The 16380-nt window shown below is 42.0% G+C and overlaps 1 protein-coding gene across 5 annotated transcripts in view; it reads left to right on the top strand.

Moving 5' to 3' along the window:
* fcho2 (FCH and mu domain containing endocytic adaptor 2) overlaps positions 1-16380 on the top strand; it is a 136531-nt gene that overhangs the window by 64525 nt on the left and 55626 nt on the right. For all 5 annotated transcript variants that reach the window (XM_053618399.1, XM_053618396.1, XM_053618397.1 and 2 more), the window contains one exon: positions 5942-6038. In XM_053618399.1, the coding sequence (XP_053474374.1) occupies positions 5942-6038 (97 nt within the window). The remainder of the gene's footprint in view (positions 1-5941; positions 6039-16380) is intronic.

Raw genomic sequence — 16380 nt, 5'->3', positions numbered from 1 at the left:
TCTACTTTTTCTTCTTCTACTACTTCTTTTTCTTCTTCCTTTTTCTTTTTCTCCTTCTGTCTAGGGTGTATATGGTAGCTCATAAGACCATCTGTTAAAAGTTGTGAAATTTGGCACACTGTCTGGGTAGGTCACTGACTGGTTCTAAGGAACATTCTGACCAAACTTGGACCAATTGCTGCCAACACTCTAGTGCCACCAGTGGGTCAAATTTGGGTACGTTTATGGGCATAACATTTGTGTCAAAATTTAAAAGACGGGCATCCCTGGATTCCATCGGTCAAGATAAGTTCAACGCACCCTGCCTAATAATTTTTTCACTACTCGTCCTACAAATTTTGTCCAATCATCACCAAATGTGCCACACGTCATCTTCAGTAAGCCTCACAAAAGGTATTAAAATTAATTTTGAATACTCCAAATGGTTTGTCCGTAATGGGCCAATGAATCTTGCAGCGCAGTTGCCAAACAGGATGTGAGGCTGTATCTCAGCAACAATTTTGCGCACTGACACAAAATGTGGTAGGCAACTTCAGGACTATGACCTAAGGTTATGCAACACATTTTATGCCAGCACCACCTACTGGTCAAAAGTTACAATAACATGCTATAAATGCTTACATCAAACTGCCATTTTGCTGCTACTCCTCCAGATTTTGTCCAATTTTCAATAAATTTGGCTCACATTATCTTGAGACCTGTCTAAACTTGCACAAAGTAGGGAAAAAAGGCCCAGGCTGATGAGGACAAAACTAGATGTTTTTAAATGGCAAGAAGAAAAAAAAGTCAAGTCAGAGCAGTAGCAACCACGACCACAGGTCAAAGTAGCAACAGACAACACCACAAGTCACCACAGTAAACCTTAGCAAGAAATGTTTTCAGGCAAATATTTTCTTCATTTGCCAAAATGACAGACTGCAGGAACACAACACCTCTTGCTTAACATCTGGTCAGATTTGTTTATGTAGCTCAGTGGTTCTTAACCTGGGGGGCTTCCGGGGAGAAATCGGAAGGGGGCGCAGATTGTAGCGACTTTTTGGACAAACCTTAGCAACTTTCCAAATGTCACCAGTAGGGATGTCACGATACCAAAAATCTAGTAGTCGGTACCGATACCACCAAAAGTACATGATACTCGATACCAAAGTCGATACCACGGTGTGGTATAAAATGAAAAAAATCAAATAAAAAAACTCTCCTGGAGGACATCCTCCTCTGGCTGATACTGGCAAAGAGACAGAGAGAGAGAGAGAGAGAGAGAGAGAGAGAGAGAGAGAGGGTGGAGGGTGGGGGGGGGAGTGGGGGTATTTTAGTTATCAAACACTGTCTGATAATGAGTGGACGTGCACTCCTAAACATGCGCACGCACACACACACACACACATACACACACACACACACACACACACACACACACACACCTCTTATACTCTGAATGCAAGCATTAGTTTAAATTCACTGATATGGTGGCAGACCAAAATGATTTATTAAAAGCATTAACATTTGAATAATTGTAAGTGACATTAGGCTACATTTATCTGACAGGACACGGGCTGAATGGCGATGCATGGTGGACCATTAGGAGGTAGTTTATAACATTGCAATGCATTAGCGTCTTTAACAAATAACTGGCTATCGCTAACATTACATGGAGCATAACGTTAGCTGGTTAACGTCACGGCTACAATGCAGCTGCCTCAAACAAACATAATATAGGACTGTCTTTCAGGTGCTTCACCAAATTCCAGGTGTTTCCTCGCTTTGTTTGAAATGAACGATAGCATCGGTTGCACACCGGAAATCGATACTAGCTTTCCTCTCAACGAGTCGGGGCGGAGCTAAACTTGTTTAGCTAAGCTAATCTTCTGTAGTTTTTCCTGTGTGCTTGTAGGCGTTCCTCTTCTTCTTCACCACTTGTGGACTGACTAAAACACTTACGCGTATTTGCCGCCCCCTTCAGGTTCGGTAGAATCGCAACCTCAGTACTTCGGTACAATCGGTACAAACAGAAATACAGAAAAACAAGCACCGTCATGTTTTAAGAATGTTGGTACCGACTTGGTACCGAAGTATCGGTTCTCGTGACATCCCTAGTCACCAGTATTGTCCTGCAAGCGTGAGGTCTTGATTTCCCACTGCACTCACACCTCTCTCTGCATCTGCTCTGTTCAATGAGTGGCTGAGAGCCGGAGATTTAACAATGTCATGACTAAGAAGATGTGCCCTTCATCCCAATTTGCATAATTCGTATGCGAATGTTTTTAGAATGTACGATGAATGAAATGCTACATGTTTTACATTTAAAATAGTCCACATTATTACAGCCTAGTTCTCTTGTTCAAAGTAGTTATAGTGTTCAGAAACATTTTTGATAATTCATGTTCCATACCTGTCCGTTATATAGTTTTATAAAAGTCATGTTATTAAAAAAAATCATAAAAGTTATAAAAAGCTATGTCTATCTATCTATCTATCTATCTATCAAAAACAGATTATAGATTAGGTTTTATATAAATAAATTTTATGTAGAATAGATGATCGTTATACCTGGTCTCCTCCAATATGGGGGGGGGGGGGGAGCGGGCGTGCAACATGATAGGAGAGGTTTGGAGGGGCTTAAGTTACAAAAGCTTGAGAATCTCTGATATAGCCCAATATCACTAATCACAATCCAACATAATTGTGTGTATGTGTGTGTGTGTGGTTATTTGGTGATGAAGGCATCTCTGGTAAGAAAGTGACATTGGGAAATGCTATGTTTTTTTATGTTATCCCTTTTAAAAATGCTGTTACCCATTACGTAAGGGATGTCTACTCTAATCTTTTTTGGAGCCTCCATGCACCAGCAGCAGAGCTGTTTGTTTTAGCATCGACAGTTAGCCAAGGAAATCCTTTTTCCACTCGCCGTTGTATCTATAAACTTTCCCTTTCATGTCTCCCTTAATTCCATTTGGCAATGTTGCTTCTTTCATTTCTTCCTTGCGGGCTTGTTTGGGGTTTTGGTTGAGCACTTCAAAATACAGCTTCAAAAGCCTAAAATAAATACAAAGGTATATTGTAATTGCCCCAAAACCAAATATAATTGTGTGTGACTTCTAATTGGTTCAGATATAAATATTCCTCTGCCTACCTTTGCCCCAATACCTAAATGTCTTTTAAAAAAAACAAACACACATGTACATTGGAAAAGGCTCAAACCTGAATTTTAGTATGCAAGCCCAAATATTATCAATACCAATCTATAGTTTAGTTTTTATTACTATTATTAATTATATATACACAACAAAATATTAAGTGTTATGTACTTTAATTTACTTTAAGACTACCTGTTCCAATACTTTTACTCATCTAAATAATGTGTGGTCTTCTACCAAAGGTACCATATTATTTAACACATCTATGTAAATATCCAGAAATGAAAGGTGAAATTTTGATCTGTCGTCTCATCGTTTATCATTTTATCTCAAACCCAAATATCTTCACTGTACAGTGGTGCTTGAAAGTTTGTGAACCCTTTAGAATTTCTATGTAGCTGCATATGACCTAAAACATCAGGCTTTCAGACAAGTCCTAAAAGTAGCCAACGAGTTCGCAATTAAACAAATGAGACAAAAATATTGTACTTGGTCATTTATTTATTGAGGAAAATGATTCAATATTACATAACTGTGAGTGGCAAATGTATGTTAACCTTTTGCTTTCAGTATCTGGTGTGACTATTTTGTGCAGTGATAATTTTAACGAAACATTTCTGGGAATTGTTGATCAGTCCTGCACATAAGCTTGGTGTTACGAAACCGGAGGTGAGGCAGAAGCAGGTGCAGATCAACGTCTTTATTTTCAAAACAGCAGTCAAAATACAGGACACGTGGTCTACAATGGACAAGATTAACGAGGTTAAACATAAAACTGAAGTCAAGGCATGAAACGAGAGCAGGACACGAAAATAAGACCGCTTAGCATGCGTAACGTATTCATCATTACATTTAGTTGTACGAATAATACTGCGCGAAGTACAAAGTAACACGAGGGTTTTAAATAGCAAACATAATCAAGCTGGAACACAGACAGCTGGGGTAAATAAAGACACACCCTCGAATATCAATCAATGCTTAAACAGAAGGAGGACCAAAACCAAAACAAATACACGTGTCCATATGCCACAATTCAGTCTCGTGCACGCGCGCTCTCTACAGCCGCTTGTGCATGTCGACGCTGCAGTGCCATCTGCCGGCGGGAGCGTAACACTTGGAGGAATTTTAGCCCATTCCTCAGTACAGAACAGCTTCAACTCTGGGATGTTGGTGGGTTTCCTCACATGAACTGCTTGCTTCAGGTCCTTCCACAACTTTTCTATTGGTTTAAGGTCAGGACTTTGCCTTGGCCATTCCAAAAAATTTTTAAACTTTTTTCTAACCATTTTTGTGGGCTAAGGGTCGTTTTGCTACATGACCAACTTTCTCTCGAGTTTCAGATCACGGACAGATGTCCTGACATCCTCTAGAATTTGCTGGTGTAATTCAGAATTCATTGTTCCTTCAATGATTACATGCCTTCCAGATGGAACCAAAGCAGGCCCATGTTTCACAGATAGGATAAGGTTCTTATACTGGAATGCACTTTTTTTCTTACTCCAAACATAACACTTCTCATTTAAACCAAAAATTCTATTTTGGTCTCATTCCTCCACAAAACTTTTCTTTCCATTGGATTTCTGGCTTGTCCATACAATCGTTAGCAAACTGCAGATGGGCAGCAATGTTCTTTTTGGAGAGCAGTGACTTTCTCCTCGCAGTCCTATCATGCACACCATTGTTGTTCAGTGTTCTCCTGATGGTGGACTCATGAACATTAATATTAGCCAATGTGAGAAAGGCCTTTAGTTGCTTAGAAGTTACCCTGGGTTCCTTTGTGACCTCGTGGACTATTACACATCTTGCTCTTGGAGTGATCTTTGTTGGTCAACCACTCCTGGGGAGGGTAACAATGATCATGGATTTCCTCCATTTGTACACAATCTATCTGACTGTGGATTGGTGGAGTCCAAAATCTTTTGTGATGGTTTACTAACCGTTTCCAGCCTGATGAACGTCAACAACTTTTTATTGAGGTCCTCAGAAATCTCCTTTGTTCATGCCATGATGCACTTCTATTGTATTGTAAAGATCAGACTTTGATAGATCCCTGTTCTTTAATTAAAACACGGTGCTCACTCACACCTGATTGTCATCCCATTGATTAAAAACACCTGACTCTAATTTCACTTTCAAATGAACTGCTAATCCTAGAGATTTACATACTTTTGCCACTCATAGATATGTAATATTGGAAATCTGATGAAGTTTTAGCTCATATTTAAAGCTCAAAAATTCAATTACCACTGTATAGCAAAAACAAAACAATTGGCCTTGCCGTTCCAAGACTTTCAAAGGGGACTGTACATATCAATGTTCATTAGATATTTCCTGTTTGGCTTGCCACAGCTGCATGGCAAAAAGTATGTGGACAACTGACCACCACACCACACTTATGTGGACATCCCATTCAAAAACCTTGGCCATTAATATGGAGTTTATTTTGTCCCCCTTAGTTGGCAGAGGCATAGCCAGGATATCATTTCAGGACGGTTGAGAAAAAAAAATCTGCCAGATCTAAAAAAAAAAAAAAAAAAAAAGTTGTGGCCTTCAAGAGCCCACAAAAAAGCTTATGTGGCCTAGGCAGAATTTAAGGTTGACATCCCAGGTTTAGAGGCTGGCACAGTGTTAAAGTGGGTAGCATTTCTTATCTCATAGCTCCAGGGTCCCCATTTTAATCCTGAGCCTGGGCTACGGTTTGTGCTGTGTTTCACGTGTTCTTCCCACATCCAAAATTGAAATGTGAATGAATAAATGAAAATTTACTATGTACCTATTTAATGTCTAACTATAATCTCCATTTCCAGGTGCAGAAAGAGTTTGTGAATAACATGGAGAACACGTCTGTGGAAGGTCTATTACAGAAACTGGCCGAGAGCAAAGGGACCGGCAGAGAAAGGCCAGGTAACAAGATGCGCGCGCGCGCGCGCGCGCACACACACACACACACACACTCTTTCTTTCAAACATGGGTGCAACGAACCAATACCACAAGAAATTATCTGCTTTTTCATTTACATTTTAGGATTAGTTAGTAGTATATTTATGTAACAAACTTTAAAGAGGGGCAAGGAGGATGTGGGAACCGGCTGAACATAAACATAAAGTTTAATAATCAGCAAAACTCAAACATAATGTAAAACACACAAACGTGAGCCAAACATAAAGCACGCATGCATCTATCTCTCTCTTCCTCTGGCAATTCCAGCCACTCCTTTATCTCTCTCTCCTGCTGATTAGATCAAATTAGTGCCAGGTGTGCATCCTCACAGCCTGGCTTCTCCCTCCTCCTCATCACACTCAGGCCCCAAACCTGACGTAAACCCCCTCCTCCCCTTCCGGCTATGCTTCCTTCGTCTGGCCATCCCCTTTGCCTGTGAGAGAGAGGAGAGTCAAGGAAGGGGAAGAGGGGAGAGAGAAGAAGCAAGCCGGAGAGAGCCAGAGAGAAAGCATGGAAAGAGAGAAAAAAAGTAGTTCTGTGGACCCCAGACATGCTGTTATTTAGTCCTCAGCCTGTTGGGAAGTGATCCCCCATGACGCCGGCACTGGACTTCCGAGCAGGTGGCTGTAGTTTCTTCCCTTTTTCGGCAAATGGCAACCGCACTTCCGCCTCCCTGATGGATGACTATAGCTCCTCCCCTTTTCAGGCAGGCGGCAGCCACATCTCTGCATCCCTGGCAGACGGCAGCGGGTCCTCCATCCCCTGGTGGATGGCAACCGCTCCTCCCCTTTCAGGTGGACTGCAGCGGTTCCTCCACCTTCTGGCAGATGGCAGCGACTCCTCCATCCTCCCAGGCAATTGGTCCAGCACCACTGCCTCTCCTCCTACCCGGGTTTCGGCACCATTGTAACAAACTTCACAATGGGCAAAGAGGAGGCAGGAACTGGCTAAACGTAAACATAACCTTTAATCATAAACAGAACTCAAATGTAACAGAAGCACAAGCAGAACACAAAGTTTACTCTCTTTTCACTTGTAGATGATTTTCCTTACAGTGGAATGATGTATTTCAAATAATTTGGAGATCTTTTTAAATCCCTTGCCAGACTTATAGGCATCCACAACCTTTTTTTCTGAAGATCTAGAGAACTCTTTAGATCTTGGCATGATGACACCACATACCTCAATAACAAAGGGAACACCAGACATTAGATATGAGAAGGGTATAAATAAGACAGGTTCCACCTGCACTCCCTAACCAGGTTCTGATCACTGGCACCCAATAATGAACACCTGATTCTAATTATATGGATTTGAAGATGTGATAAATCTGGGTTTTGTTTTGTTAATTTAAATTATGAAAATTGCTACAAAATGTTAATTTTATGTGTCATTTGATAGTGTATCAACTTTATTAATAGGCACTGTTTCAGAGAGGATCAACTGTTTGTCCTAATATGTACAAAAAAAAAAAATCCAACATGACCATGTTGCCATGGGGTGTACTTATTTTTTCATATGACTGTATGGCATTGCCTTGATGAAAAATTAGTTTACAATCAAGTCTTAACCTCCTACCAGAATTATAGGCACTGCATTTTGTTTCTTGTCAGGAACTAATTCTATGATCTTTTGCTTCTGACTATCCTCCTCATTGTGGGGTGGGGTGGGGGGGGGGTCCAAAAAAATTATTTTGGCGGAAATTTATCTTGTGGTGATATGACGTGTAAAATGTAGCGTGTGATTGGCTGTTAAACTGTTGGGTCTGGGGTTGCGAGTTTTGGCGATGTGGCTTTTGCTAAGCAAGAGAGTGTAGTGAGTTATGTCACTGATGAGTGCTCAGTAAAGTTAAGACTGTGAGTTTACTCCATTGACTGCTCCATCTATCATGACATGGTGTCAGAAGCATTAGTTCCTAGCGTACTTCTCTGACATGTGATGATGAAAGGAAATGTTGAAGTTTCAGTCACCTGTAATGAATGAGGCTGCCCCACATTCATCCACCTACCAGAGGGAGCCCTCGTTTGAATACTAACCAAGGACATGTGCCTCATGCTCACTTCCAGTTTGCTACATATATAAACATGCCATTTCCACATTCACCATTGCGAAGTATTGATAGTTCACCTGCATTACTGAGCCGTTTACCATTGCCTGCTGTTTTTACTTCATTTTATGACCTTTTGCCTGTTTTTTGGAATTACAGATTCTTTGGATTATCCTTTGTTTTGTTTGCCAGGTTGATCTGTCTTTTGGTTACTGAACTATAACTGCCTGCAAATAGACTACATCTCACTGCCTGTTGATTTGAATTGATTGTTTGTGTATTTCAATAAACTTCCTGCACATGGATCCTAACACTGTCTCCATGGCCTGTTCGTCACAGAATACTTTGCCTACCGTGGATCCAGCGGTCTGCCTACCGCAGATCCAGCGGTCTGCCTACCGCGAATCCAGCGTTGCACACCAATGCAGTGTGTTAAAGGGCTATCAAGACCTACGAGTCACTAATGAACATTTAACCCACTACATGCACTCACTGCTGGCTCATCTCGCTAAACCTGTAAGCTTGGCACTTCCGGACAACTTCAATGGGTCTGCTGAGAAATGCCGGGGCTTTTTGGATCAGTGTATGATTTATTTCTCCAGCCACCACAAATTGTATAGACAACTTTTTGTACAAAAAGTGTGCTTTCATGATGTCTTTGCTTACTGGAAAAGTGTTTGACTTGGCCTCCGCTGTCTGGGATAAAGATTCTAACCTCCAAACCTTGTTCGATTACTTTGCACAACAGATCCGTGAGGTGTTTGAATATCCAGCAGGAGGTCAAGATGTTTCTATCTAGCTGCTGAATTTATGCCAGGGCCATCGATCATGGTAGATTATGTAATGCAGTTTAGGATGCTAGTGGCTCAAAGTGGGTGGAATGATATGGCGTGAAGGCTGTTTTTCCTGAGGGCCTGAACCACAAAATCAAGACTGAACACATATGTAAGGGGGAGGAATCGAATCTCTCAGAGTTAATACCAATGGCAGACAAGATGGACAATCTGCTTCAAAATGGTCCACGACCCAGGACTCGCACCACCCTGCAGTCGTCAGTTTCAACACCAGCGCACACATTCCCGGACTTATCTGAACCCATGCAGATTGCATATGCTCGGGTCTCCATGGAAAAACGCCAGCACCGCCAAATAGAAAAACTCTGCTACTACTGTGGTAAACCAGACCACCTTGATGCTTCCTATCCACACAAGAAATCTAGCCCACCAGAGTCAGGGTTACTGAGTAGCACGAACTTTGTATCCTCCACTCACCACAGTTTTTCTTTGACCATAGAAGTTTCCATTAATGAGAACTACAAATGTGTTACAGCATTAGTGGATTCTGGAGCTTCAGTCAATCTCGTTCACCACGATCTGGTACAGGAACTGAAAATACCAACCACAAAATGCATCCCTGCCATCCATGTCACCACTGTCAACAACACTCCCATTGGTTCCAGCATAACACAAGAAACTGTTCTGGTAACCCTTAAGATTGGATTACTTCATGATGAACACCTCTCTATGTGACATTAACTCTCCCAAACATGCTATCTTCTTGGGGCAACCATCGTTGGCGATTCACGATCCGTCAATCTCCTGGAACCAAGGTGAGATCATGCAGTGGTCAAATTTGTCAGGAACATTGTCTTCATGTCACTGTTGACCTCCCATGTCTAACCACCAGCATAGAAATCCCCACTGTCCAAAACCCCAAAACCAAGATCCCTGCTGAGTATGAGGAGTTTACCGAAGTCTTCCGTAAAACCAAATCCATATCAGTCACCAGGATGTAGGGATGGATATCACAAAGGTCACTGTGGTCACAGAATGGCCTAGGCCAAGCACCATGAAAGAACTGCAACGATTCCTAGGTTTCGCTAACTTCTATCGTTGCTTTATACACAACTACAGCACCATTGCAGCCCCACTCACATCACTACTTAAGGGCAATCCCTCCAAGTTACCATGGAATAACGTAGCCAACCATACCTTCCTCTCCCTCAAATCCAGCTTCACAATGGCTCCCATCCTCAAACACCCAGATCCCAATCTCCCCTTCATCATTGAAGTTGGCGCCTCAGATTTTGGCATAGGAGCAGTCCTATCCCAGCGTCATGGCACCCCAGGCAAACTCTACTATGATGTGGCAGACAAGGAACTGTTATTTATGAAGGTGGCATTAGAGGAGTGGCGTCACTGGTTAGAAGGGGCAGTTCATCCATTTCAAGTCATCACGGACCATAAAAACCTTGAATACATCAAGGCAGCTAAAAGACTGAACCCACGCCAAGCCCGCTGGTCATTGTTCTTTACCAGATTCAATTTCACTGTCACTTACCGACCTGGTAGCAAGAATAGCAAAGCAGATGCACTTTCACACAGGCACAATCCTCCCCATATACAAGCTCACCCTGAATGCATATTCCACCATCAGTCATCATTGCACCCATCAGCTGGGATATCATGGTAGAAATACAAAGAGCACAAAAAGATGAACCTTCACCACCCAACTGCCCCCCTACTAAGCACTATGTTCCTGAGGCTCTACTTCTCAGAACCTTCAGTGGATCCACAATTCATTGAGCACATGACACCCTGGTATTACGAGAACAATCACACTGGTACAGAACTCATTCTGGTGGCCCACTCTCATTTCCGATGTGACTCACTGTGTGAAAGCTTATCCAACATGTGCTCAGTCCAAGACACCCAGACAACTGCCAGCAGGTTTGCTTCAGCCTCTGCCAATACCCCAAAGACCATGGTCCTCCCTGTCCATAGATTTTTTCAAACGCAACCTGCCAAACTCGAATGGATTGACCTCGATTCTGGTAATCATTGACCGCTTTTCAAAATCATGCCAATTTGTTCCTCTCAAAGGTTTACCCACTGCAATTTAAACTGTTAACACTTCACATCCAGGGTGTGGCAGGCATTCATGTATAGTTGGACATCAACGTGAGTCTCCCCACTCACCCACAAGTCAATGGACAAGTGGTACATTTTAAACAGGAAATTGGCAGATACCTACGGACCTACTGCAGCCAGGAGCAGAACAAATGGAGTGATTTCCTGCCATGGGCTGAATATGCACAGAAATCCCTCATTCATTCCTCTACAGGGCTTACTCCCTTCCAATGCATGCTGGGCTACCAAACCCCCAATGTTCCCTTGGTCAGGAGAACCATCTGCGTTTGCAGTGATGAACGATTGGATAAGGAGGAGTGAGAGGGTGTGGGCCAGTTCTCACATCAGGTTACAGTGAGCAGTTCGAGCACAATGCAGCCAAGCCTGAATGACGGAGACATCCCCACCCCGAGTATTAGCCAGGACAGAGGGTCTGGTTGTCTACAAGGGATCCAAACCGTAGAACACCAGGAGGCATTCATGGGGGGGGTGTCCAAACCGTAGAACACCAGGAGGCATTCATGGGGGGGGGGTGGATGGGTTCTGTAATGAATGAGGCTGCCCCATAATATCCACCTACCAGAGGGAGCCCTTACCTGAATACTAACCATGGACATGTGCCTCACACTCACTTCCTGTTTGCTACATACAGTGGCAAGAAAAAGTATGTGAACCTTTTGGAATTTCATGGTTTTCTGCATAAATTTGTCATAAAATGTGATCTGATCTTCATCTAAGTCAAGGTTATTGACAAATATAATGTGTCTAAAATAATAACACAAAATAAATTCTATACCACATGTCTTTATTGAACACACTCATTCAACATTCAAAATGGCAGTGGAAAAAGTAAGTGAACCCTTATAATTAATAACTGGTTGACCCCACCCCGACAGCAATAGCCTCAACCAGGCGCTTCCTGTAGCTGTGGATCAGACCTGCACATCGTTCAGGAGGAATTTTAGCCCATTCTTTCTGGCAGAACTGCTTTAGCTCTGTCATATTCTTTGGATGTCTCATGTATATGGCTCTCTTCAAGCCATTCCATAGCATCTCTATTGGGTTGAGGTCTGGGCTCTGACTTGGCCATTCCAAAAGGTGGAATTTTGTTTTTTTGAAGCCATTCTATTGTGGAGTTGCTCCGGTGTTTTGGGTCGTTGTCCTGTTACATCACCCAACTTCTACACAGTTTCAGCTGATGTACAGACATTCTCACATTATCCTGAAGAATTGTCTGATATACTTGGGAATACATCTTCCCCTCAATGATTGCATGCTGGGCAGGCCCTGATGCAGCAAAGCAGGCCCAAATCATGATGTTTCCTCCACCATACTTTACGGTTGGGATGATGTATTCATGATATGCCGTGCCCTTTCTACGCCAGATGTAGTGCTGTGTGGTTTTTCCAAATAGTTCAATCTTAGTTTCATCAGTCCACAAAAAATTTTGCCAATACCGCTGTGGAATGGCGGTGGAATGTGCGCAGGAGGCGATGTGGCGGGGTGCACGGATTGAGACAGGAGCGCCACTTTCTCCGTTAGAGCAGCGAGAAACCTGCTCTTGTTGCATATTTATAGCTCGATTCTGTTCGTAAATTAACTGATGCCATTCCGGGGCGCCCGCTACTTCCATAGTCAGGCGAAGTAATCTGTTACGATACCTGAGGCGGAAGCAAGCGCAGGCGATAAGGATGCTGGAAGGTGAGGATCAGGCTGAAGGCGAACTTGTAAAACAGGCAGAGGTCAGGCGATCGGGCGAACAGACAATACTAGGCAGGGCAGGGAATCGTAGTCAAAACACGAGGCAGTAAATCAGAGAACCAGGAAAATCCAATGATGACGGCTTGGTGAACGACAGAGACGAGACTGCTGAGCGTTTACTTCGCGAGTAAACATTGTTCTCAGCATGACTTAACAACTGTGTGTGTGTGTGATTGAGTGCAGGTGTCCGTGATCAGAACTCCGGAAAATGCGAGCGTGTGCGTGTATGGGAAGTATAGTCCTCGTCAGCCATGTTTGTAGTTCATGCTGCACTCTGGGAGTTCGCAGCGACGTGACACGTGCGATGTTTATTTTATACAGTTTTTCCTGTTGAATTAAGTTGACTTAATTTTGTCACCAGATCACTTTTGTCAACAATGAAAATAAATTATTCCAGCTAGAATGGAGTGACAAACAATAATTTTATCAGCCAGGTCTTTATGCAAACTTGTAATATATAATAATAAAAGGACCGGAATTATAATAACATAAGAAACAACTGTGCAGTAACATCTTATTTTACAGTACTGTTATGTTTAGTTGTTTTGAAAGAACAAAACATTGCATTAGTCAACCCTAGATGATTTCCCCATGTGGTTCATTGAAGCTGAAGTCATGTATATGGGCTGTGTGTATGTGTGTGTTGTGTACAGGGAATCTTGAGGTACATATACAACATCCAGGCCTGGGCTCGTGTTTTGACAGCGGAATTAATTGTGACTTTAAAACCTTTTGTGCCAACAAAAATTCTGCTGTTCATTTAAGCAATATCACATGAGCAAGAGTGCTGTTGTGTGGGTGTACTCTAGTACACTGCTTTTATATGCTAGTTCTGTAGATAAAAAAATAAATATTGATTAAATTACATTTCAGACTCCATATGTCCAAATGTTTTGTGTACTTTTGCTCCATCAACAAAAATATATAGCTCCCAAAGAAGCCACAGCTGGGTAGAGCATTGTGTGTTGCCATTGGAGTTGTTACCTTTGATTAACAAAAAAAACTTCCAACAAACAAAGACTGACCGTCCCTTAGAGTCCTAATTCTTTGAGAACTGGGGGCTTACTTGTGGGTGCTCTCTTGATCTGCATACCTTACTGTTGGCTTGTGCCCCCTCTAGGCTAAGGGGGGCTAAGATTATAGTGTTGCATTTTGCACAGCCTACTCAATCAGTTGCTTTTTACTGAACATGTCTTAAATAAGGATTTTCTATTGTACAATCCCCCTTTAAAAAAAAAAAATCCATCTAGCTGAAACTACTGTATCATTAGACTTGTAATAGGTAAGCTTACAAAAAATATTACAATATTAAAAGTTTTGATCTTGTCTCATTTTCAATTTATACTTGGCATTTCCTTTGCTACAACTATTAGTGCCTGTCCTTCAATGAAGTGCTTGAACTCAGTGCAAGACAATTTGAAGTTCAGTTTGACTCTGAGCTTAGACATAGCTGACAATCAGTTTCTTTTATGGGACCACACATGCTCCATATGACTGAACACTCGCTCAGCATAGGCATTTCTGACTGGTAGTCAATAAAAATTTTTGCACTGACTTTGTTGACACAGTCAGTGGACCAGTAGTGTGGTCACGGCATATGCCAATGTAGGCATCAATTCGGCTACAGTAATTTTATTCTCCTCAGTTGAATCTTTCTTGCCCATAAATGTGGAAAATGCCACCATTTTGCGTTTAAATTGAGGTAGGCTTTGGTGCTTTTTAGATGCTGCATGCACATCCAAAGCGGTTCTTTCCTCTTCCTTCACACACATTTTTGATAGGCTTATGCTGTATGTAGCCGAATGCTTATTATAGCCGAATGATTGTTATATAATATGGCTCATGCTGCTGTCACAGTGATGACACTTCTGATACCCTGATGAAATCTGTGTGTAGAAAAACTTTTTAACAAGGAAATTCTCAATGTGTCCTGTTCATTAGCATTTTCTGCTCGATGGGTGAGCTGTTAAACTGGCTGTGTGCCAGACACGCAAACATAGTGCATACAATTCTTAATATAGTTTAATGCTGTAGACATTTTCTGAGAAGGCCACATAAATAAAACAAAATACCTAGTATTATTTTATAAAGACTTAATTCTACAGTAGGAAGGTTTAATAAGGTAGGACAAATCGTTAGAACACAAGTTGTCACCATTCTTCATTTATTGTGATTTTGTTTGCCTAGCTACTAATAGTTTGGACTATATATGTTGCAGTCAGTGAGAACATACAGAGAAGCTGTCCTCCTGTGGTAATCATTCTCCACTGCAGTTATAATGGATTACTTGTGACTCGCCTATTCTCAGGGGAAACTGTTAACTCTACTGCACTTTTACTGTATCTGTGTGATATCAGCTGCAATATGTGCTTAGCCTTTTCACGATTGGTAAAAAAAACAAAAAACAAGTGCCCAAGGCACTAATTTCAGGTCCAGTAGTCTGCCCCATCTTTACTCTTAGTTACAGAAGCTGGCCTATTTTATTTTATTATTAATTTAATTATTTATAATATATAATAAAATAATTTAAATTTAATCTTAATGCTTTTCCTTTTGACAAAAGGTTTTGGTGAAAAAAAACCTTATGTATTAGGCTACTGTAGCTGTCGTCTGTACAGTACTGTAGTCAGCCAGGGAGTGGAGTCATCCTCATAATCTTTGTTGTCTGTTAGAAACAAAAAACAGGAGTCAGCATAGCCATATTTGGAGAACATGCTCACCTGGCTGTCTCGGAGACCACCTTTTATGATCTGCCATAATCTCCCGGAGGGTACTCATTCTCTCACAGCACTCATTCTCTTCCAGCCATGTGTAATTCTGCTGCCCTGCCTTATAACCCCATGCTGTCCAAAACACCGGGGGTGCTGAAGGGGAGCTGTCCCTTCAGCACCATTTCAAGCGGCCGTGTGAGGAGCGATAATTGGTTGATGTGTGCAGGCTGTAGCTCCGCCGTCACAGTATCCCCCCTCCCCCCAGCTCCGAGTGTACCGTTGCTAGGTGTTGGGCCCACAGGGTGTGTTTCATGATAGCCCATTGGCGTTTCCGTGTTGGGCTTCTCCTTGGTGTACTACCTGGAATGAGAAGTCCTGCAATTAAATCCATCACGTTACCCTGGCATTGGTGTCCTTGGCCTTGGCCATCCACTGCAGCTGCACTGGAAGCCTGCGGTTCCACATATAATAAATGGATCCATGATATCAGCCCATCCCCAAAGCCGAACCTAGAAATTAGAGAGTTATTAATAAAAAAGTAATCAATGAGAGAAAAAGATTTATGTACGTGAGAAAAAAAAAAAGAAAATTTTCTCACTGTGGGGTTAAAATACCTCCATGGATCAACGTAACCATTCTGAACCATAAACTCAGAGAATACCTTTGCCATTGCAGAGGGAGCCTTTGCAACAGTGCTAGATTTGTCCAAAACCGGGTCAATAACACAGTTAAATCTCCCCCAAATATCAAGAGATGCGTGTTCAAAGCAGGAATTTTTGATAACAAATTCTGAGCAAAAGGAGCACTATCAAAATTCGGGGCATATACATTCACCAAAACTACTGGCGTTTGTGAAATTTTCCCTTCCACAATCACA

The sequence above is a fragment of the Ictalurus furcatus genome, chromosome 28 (genome assembly GCF_023375685.1).
Source record: "Ictalurus furcatus strain D&B chromosome 28, Billie_1.0, whole genome shotgun sequence".
NCBI lineage: Eukaryota > Metazoa > Chordata > Actinopteri > Siluriformes > Ictaluridae > Ictalurus > Ictalurus furcatus.
This window is presented reverse-complemented; position numbering and strand designations above follow the sequence as displayed.